The 8,188-nt window shown below is 43.0% G+C and overlaps 1 protein-coding gene across 1 annotated transcript; it reads right to left on the bottom strand.

The window, feature by feature from the left end:
- Positions 1 to 6,139: 6,139 nt before the first annotated feature.
- LOC121497009 (olfactory receptor 12-like) lies at positions 6,140 to 7,102 on the bottom strand. The gene has a single exon (XM_041765979.1). It carries the CDS (start codon positions 7,100 to 7,102, stop codon positions 6,140 to 6,142), a length of 963 nt encoding a protein of 320 aa, XP_041621913.1.
- Positions 7,103 to 8,188: the final 1,086 nt, after the last annotated feature.

Genomic DNA, 8,188 nt, shown 5'->3' on the forward strand with positions numbered 1-8,188 from the left:
TGAAAACAAAGTGATGGAAACATACGCAGCAAACTAACATTCCACCAAACAACCACACGACACCACAGTTGCTATACGAACCCCAAAGCCCACTTCAGGATGGAAGCACCAGCTGAGAAGAGGACACTTCACAGTGACCAGAAACATTTGGTTCCCCCGAGACGGGCAACCGTGTTAAACGTGTGAGCACCTGCCAGAAGAGCCTCAGGATATACAAAGCAAAACTGGGCACTTATGGGAGAAAAGTACAAATCCACAACTATGTGAGAGATTTTAACCCCCTCCCTTGGAACTGATAGAACAATCACACAAGGTGCTAACCTGGATACGGAACATATAGGCTGTAACATTAGTGACCATAACCTAATGGAGCACGGCACCCAACAGCAGGATGTATATTCTTTGTTTTCTTTTTCTTTTTTTAAGGTTTTGTTTAAAGTCCAGTATAGTTAACACAGCATACTACTGGTTTCAGGTGTACAGTATGGTGATTCAGCCCTTCCATACAGCACCTGGTGCTCATCACGACAGGTGCGCTCCTTCATCCCCATCACATTGTTTCCCCTTCCCCCACCCCCACCCCCGCCCCCACCTCCCCTCTCTTACCCTCAGTGTGTTCTCTGTAGTTTAGAGTCTGTTTTCTGGTTTGCCTCTCTCTTTTTCCTCCCCTATGTTCCTTTGTTTTGTTTCTGAAATTCCACTCATGAGTGAGATCATATGATAATTGTATTTCTCTGACTTCTTTCACTTAGCATAATACCCTCTATATCCATCCATGTTGTTGTAAATGGCAAGACTTCATGGGTTTTTATGGCTGAGTAATATTTCATTGCTTGTATATACCAACTCTTTATCCATTCATCAGAGGATGTACATTAATTTTAGTTTATAACGAATATATTCACACATAGACTATATTCTGGATACAGAGCAACTTTCACCACATTTCAAAGGGCACTTGGAGGGATGAGCACTGGGTGTTATGCTATATGTTGGCAAATTGAACTCCAGTAAAAAAAAAATAAAATAAAAATGCTTTTCAGTAAAAACTCTAAAAAATAGTGTATAAAATATATTTGTACACAATTTAAATTAAACTAAAAGTAAATCACAAATAAAAACATTTTAATAATCCAGGGCAGCCCAGGTGGCCCAGCAGTTTAGCGCTGCCTTTGGCCCAGGGCCTGATCCTAGAGGCCTGGGATTGAGTCCCACGTCGGGGTCCCTGCATGGAGCCTGCTCCTCCCTCTGCCTGTGTCTCTGCCTCTCTCTCTCTCATTCTGTGTCACTCTTGATTAAATAAATAAAATCTTTAAAAAACATTTTAATAATCCAAATGTAATTGTTAATTTAAAAAGTATTTCTAAGTAAGCCACGGGTCTAAACAATAATTTTGAAATTTAAAAATTGCATAAGAGGAGTAACAAAAGTAGTGCCTCGGATACACTTAAGTCTGTTTTTTTTTTAAGTCTGTTTTTAAAGGGAAATTTACAGGCTTTAATCCATATATTAGAAAAGGAAAACAGGAAATGAGTATTCATCTGAAAAAAATCATAAAATATTAGTGAACAAAATCCCAAGAAAATGGAAGGGAACAAAATAAAGACTAAAATTTATTAAATAAAAAACATACGGTGTTATAATAAAAGGTGATTATTTGAGAAGATCTATCAAATGACAAGTGTTTTGAGGGATGAAGTTGAAAAGACAGAAATTACTGATGTCTGACATGAAAGGAGGATACACAGAGATTCTAGAGTTGGAGTGGATCGTGACAGAATGTTTTCAAAAACTTGAAACGCTGATAAAATTGGCAAACTACTATAGAGATATGACCCACCTGAACTGAGTCCCCAACAAAACAGAAGATATGTGAGTTCCATAATTATTGAGAAATGCATATGCACTTTAATATCTTTCCATGCAAAAGATTCTAGGGCTAGATGGCTTTATTGTGAAAGTAAATACTTCATAATGAATAAATGTGAACAAATGTACCAAAATACTTAATCTTACATAAGATCATCAAAGCAATAGAAGAACAACAACTTTCCATGCTATTTTATGAGTCCTGTGAAATCTTAATGCCAAAATCTGATAAGGATATTTTAAGAAAGTTTTAAAAAAAAACACACTATCTAAATCATTAGCAAAGAAGCTAATTTACCAAACCAAATCTAATGAAGTAATATATAAAAATTATAGTATGTCCAACACCAAGTTGTCTGGAATCCAGGAACGCATGAACTGTTGAAAGAAACTGAAGTAGATTTAAGTAATATGGCGGGATACCAGGTTCCCAAACCGGCACACTCAGTATTGCATAAATGCCAGTTCTCCCCACAGCGAACTGAGTCAGTGATACCCCAGTGATTTTTATTTGCAGAATGTGGGAATCTCATCCTAAATTGTGTATAGAAATATGCAAAACCAAGTGTTTCCAAGACATTCTTGAGAAGAGAAACAGCATAGGGGGATTTGCCCTATTGGACAACGACTCATAGCTCACAGTAATGAAACAAGGTTGTGGCAGAGGATAGACCCTCTGAGGACGGAACACAACAGAGAGTCTGGAAGTCAACCCCATGATTTTCTAGAAATCCCATTTACCGAGCAGGTGGGTAGTCTATGGAAAAGTCAGAACACCTAGGACAACTGATAGTCATAGTCTAAACACTGAGATTTGGCTCTTTCCTCATACTAGACACACAAAACAGTCCAGGCTGAACACAGATATATATTTGAAAGCAAAATAGTGAAGACAATAGAGAAGACCCTCATGACCCCAGCACAGGAAAGCACCTCCCAAATGTCCTGTGCAGAGAGCAAAAAGGAATAAAGCATAAAAAAAATAACTTGTGGATGGAGCTACATGAAAATTGAGACAGTCTGCAGAGTGTGTAAAGGCAGAGCACAGCTTGGGAAGGCACACTGCAATACGGGAAGGGAAACGGACTTGTCTGCACAATATATACATAATCCTTGACCCGCAAGAATAAGACAACCCCGTAGAAATACAGGGGAGAGACTTGTAGAAGTGACACACAGAGGAGAGGAGCCAGATGTGCCATACATGTTTGAAAATGTGCACAATCCTGCTAATCATCAGGAGAAAGTTCCTGCATTAGAGACGTCTTCCTGCACACCTGCTCAAATGTCTCAAACTAAGCAGAGGGGCAGTACCAGCAGTGTCGAGGATGGGAGCCACTGGAAGGGAGTGTAAATCAGGACACGTTTGTCATTTTCTGCTGATGTGGAGGATCCCCGTCTTCACCTGTGTCTTCACTTTCCCTCTGGAAGTGCACACAGGTGCACAGGGAGACCACAGGGAGGCTGTTCTCGGCAGTGTTAGTGCCATGGCTGCACTAGTGAATTGTGGTGTGTTGTCTGGCGGAGAACTAGACAACGGTAAACAGGAAGCAATATGATGCTGACCGTGGACCACAGCCTGAGAACAGCTGCTCATCACAGGTCAGGCTCAGGTCACTCACTCTCAGAGCCTGGAATTCCAAGGACAGTTGGTCTCAAGGACCCAAGTCATCCTGTTCAAAACTGATTGCTCAGGTCCAGGTTGAGGAGGTCACCACCAGGAGCCACCCCAGATCCAACTACCCCCTCCCCTGCCCATCCTGGGCTGTGTCCTGACAATCTGCATTGACCCTCCCAGCCTCCACCACACCTGTCAACTCAAGACCCTTCTCACATCTCATATGAATGGCCACCATGTTTCATAATGAGCTCCAGCCTGTCCATTCCCTGCTTTGTGTCCCACACAGAGATCCCTGGGCAGAGTCACCAAATCCTCCCTCATGTCATATTGTTCCCTAATGCAAATGAGTGACAGCTTCCCCACCAACTGAGGGACCTGGAGAGGAACCCATAAGGGTCTTATCCAGTGACCTCAGCTCCATCTGGGGACATCATGCTCAGTGATTCTCTGATTCTCTTGTTCTGCGGTGAATGTCTATCTCTCCCTATCCACGTGTGGGTGTTCCAGTTCTCCCATCTCCCCTTGGGTTCTCCATCTCCTTTATGATGTGACTGAACTGGTCATCAGTTTGCCATCAACAACCTGGTCACACCCCCCTCGCAGCTATTGTCCCATCATATTGCAGGTGTTTGTCATGTCTGCCTTCCTGCAGAGCCATGAGCTCCCCACGGCCAGACTTGGTCTACACTATTTCTGCATCCCCACTCCATGGACATGTCCCTTAGAAGTGTGTGCTCAGTACTCTGGTGAACTATGTAATTGAGCCTGAGAAGTGTACCTCAGGTCATGAGGGAGCCTGCTGCTGTGATCCTCTGATTATAATGAAAATACGACCCTAATTTGTAATGACTCTGTAGCTGAAGACAGCACTGGCCAGGTCAGGAGTGTGGTCACCCCTTTAGCTGCTGAGTTAAACCCTGAGTGCTTACTGTCTACCTACTGCCCATGCCTCACCTAAACCCATGGTGTCCTTCAAGAACTGGCAAACCTTAGGGATGGCTGTCTTGACTCTAACCATTCCTAGGTGAGAGTCATGACTCATTCAACACACAAAGCCAGCACCTGCTCTCCCAGTGTCTCCTGACTACTACTGGCTTAAGTCTGTTCTGATGAAAAACAGGTGGGCACCAATACTGTCACCCCTTCTCTTTCAGCCTTGGCTTCCCACTCAATGAAGAGAGAGTGAGGGGGGCAGGAAAATACTCTCACATCATGGGGAGACTCTGGCTGGGTACCCCAAGTTCAGGTTTCAGGAAGCTCCTAGATCTGGGTAGAAGCAGTGGATGGAAGGGTCTCAGCTCACCTCAGATTCCACATGTTATTGCTTCATCCAGGCAGCAGAGAAAAGACTTGCACTTTGGGGTCACTGTGCTGGGAATGTGTATCCACCTGCACAGCTGGGGCTTGGAGCTCTGAATAACCCATTAGGTGAGCTTGTTTGTGTTCTGGCCTCTGCAGTGCACTGGGACTCCCAGTTCTCCTGGGTTTCCCTGTCACCCAGCTGTGTGACCTGCCCTCTCCTACAAGGCCAGACAACAAAGCCCAGAAGTTTCTTTGGGCCCCAGAGGGTGATCAGAGAGAAGCATAGAATCTAAGAGCAGACGCTGTGGTCTAGAGTGTACTGTCCTCCCAGGAGTGGTAGATGTGAACTTCTGAACCCAAGTCATTTCATCAACCCTTCCCTCCCTCACCTTAGGTGTACATTTCTCCTGTGAGCCCAAACGATCTGACATGAAACAATCCTCACTTAGTCCATGTCTGTTTGCTGTTGGTCTGCGAGCAGCAGAGCCTGATTCACAAGTAGGAGAAGACCACCCTGAATACATTTCTATTCCTGGACGAGGATCAGTTGGAAATTGCTTTTCAAATCAAAAAACCAAAATGTGTTAGAAAAATTCAAGCAAATCAAAACTGTTTGCCATGCAGTGAGGATGCTCATGCTCCTCCATTTACCCCAAACACTGCCCCTACTCTGTGGGTGGTCTGGGGTTTCCACCACTTCAACTGTTGGGGGAAAGGTGGCCTCAGGCGCATGTGGTGTATTTTAATTTTTTTATCTTACAAGAATGTGATCACACCCCACACCATGTCTGCATTTTTTATCTTTTTACCCAATACTGTGTAATCATCACCTTTTTATGACAGTGACATTCTCTTTCCGAGTCTCCAGTATTCCATTTTGTGGGGGACCCAGATTTCCTCATTTAATGATGTGATGGCTATTTAGTGTTGAACATTTTTAAGTTTAAATTCAATTAGTCAACATATATCTTGTTTCAGATGTAGTTTTCAATGATTCATCAGTGGCATATAACACCCACTGCTCATCACATCATGTTCCTATTTAATGCTCAACCACCAGTTATCTCATTCCCCACCCTTTCCCATCCAACTGCAATCATTTTGTTCCTAAAGTGAAGAGTGATTTTTAAAAATTTTATTGGGAAAAGAACAGTTACCCTAAGTTTACCCCTCAACACATTTTTAAGGGCACAATATATTATTTATTGTACATGCAGTATATAGTATATCTCTAAAGTCTGTTTCTCTTGTGTGAGTGAAATTTATGACTATTAATTAATTAGTCTACAACTCAAAGCCTGGCAATCACGATGCCTCCATCTAACCTGAAGGACACTCTGACTCCCTTTAGCACATCCTCCACATGGCCATGTGTTTCTGGCCCAGCCTCCTCACAGCCTCCTTCACATCCTTGTTTCGCAGACTGTAGATGAGGGGATTGAGCATTGGGATGACCAGCGTGTAGAAGACAGAGACCACCTTGCCCTGCTCCATGGACTCAATTGCTCCTGGCTGGGCATACATGACAAACAGAGTCCCAAAAAAGAGAGTCACTGTAGTCATGTGGGAGCCACAGGTGGAGAAGATCTTGCGTCTCCCAGTTCCTGAGCGCATCCTCAGGATGGTCACTGTGATGTAGCCATAGGAGATAAGGATCACAATTGTTACACCCACAATGATGAGCCCACAGATGCCAAACAAGAGAAGTTCATTGATGGCCGTGTTGCCACAGGAGAGTTTGAGCAAGGGAGGCACATCACAGAAGAAGTGGTTGATGCGGTTGGAGCTGCAGAATGGGAGGTGGAATGTGAAGCTGGTCTGCACAATAGAGTTGAAGCAGCCTCCACAGTAGGCGCCCAGCACCAGGCGAGTGCAGGCAGACTGGCACATGGTGATGGGGTAGTGCAAGGGGTTACAGATGGCCATGAAGCGGTCATAGGCCATAACACCCAGGAGGAAGCATTCAGTTGTTCCTAGCAAGGAGAAAAATAATAACTGGGTGGCACATCCTGCAAAGGTGATGACCTTGGACGAGGAAAAGAAGTTGGCCAGTGCATTGGGGGCAATGAAAGATGAGTAGCACAAGTCCACAAAGGAGAGGTTCTTGAGAAAGAAGTACATTGGGGAGTGCAGGCGGGCATCCAGGGTGATAACGATGATCATGAGGAAGTTGCCCAGCAGAGTCACCATGTACAGGGCCAGGAACACAGCAAAGAGCAGGGCCTGGGTTTCCAGGCCACCTTCAAATCCCTCCAGCACAAAATCTTGAAAGTAGACCATGGAGAGGTTTTCACTACTGTGGGATGGCATGAGCCTCAGTCCTCCCCAGGGGAATTATACCTCCAGGTTGGGCAGATTAAGTCGGTCAAGCTAAACTTCCTGCTGAGAACATTTAGAAGATAAATAACAACAAAAACAAAATCTCATTGAATGTATAAGAGTGTTAATGGTTTAGTAAAGAGTTACAAAGCAAAATTCAGGATAAACACAAATGGTCAGTTTCTGACCATTTCAATCACCAAAAGTGTATTTAGATATGACCTGACTGGGTGATGGTCACCGAGGGGGGCACCTGACAGGATGAGCAAAGGGTGTTATACTCTATATTGGCAAATAGAACTCCAATAAAAAATATACAAATTAATGAAAAAAATAAAAATTGAGGAGTTACTGCAATTAAAATTGAAATTTGGAACCATAAGAAAACCCCAAGAAGGTTCAGATATTGGAGCAACACACATAAATTTTATTTAAAATTATCATTTTTAAAGGATAAATGTGAGACTAAGAATCTTAGTCAAAGTGTGGAAGCAATAAAGGGAGAATATATAGCTTTTTAGAGACTCAGTAGCTAAAATCAGGAATTCAGTGAATAAAATTTAGATATTGGAAATAGCTAAAGAGAAAATTTGTGAACTAGAATACAGATCAGTAGAAAATATTCAGAGTAAAGCAGTGAGACTCAAAGCCATAGAAAAATTAGAAATGAGGATTGGAGACCAAGTATATAAAGACATGCACGCTGTGAGTTACTAAATAAGGGGAAAGAGATAAATAGACTGAATCACAGCTTGAAGAGATAATGGCCATGTATTATTTCAAACAAATGAAAGATATTATTCTAAAGATACATTAACCCTACCAAATAAAAGCAGGATTTATATAAAGACCCACACTTGGACATATCATAGTAAATGTATTTAGAACAAAAGGGAAAAGAAAAATATTAAAAGCAGTCTGAGAAAGAAGACATCATCACTTCAGGGGTGCCTGAGGGGGGCAGTCAGTTAGGCCTCTGACTCCTGGCTTCTGCTCAGGTTGAGATCTCAGAGTTGTGAGATTGGGCCCCAATTTAGGCGCACATTCAGCACAGAGTCTGCTTGAGGCCCCCTCTCT

Source organism: Vulpes lagopus, chromosome 8 (assembly GCF_018345385.1).
Source record: "Vulpes lagopus strain Blue_001 chromosome 8, ASM1834538v1, whole genome shotgun sequence".
Taxonomy (NCBI): domain Eukaryota; kingdom Metazoa; phylum Chordata; class Mammalia; order Carnivora; family Canidae; genus Vulpes; species Vulpes lagopus.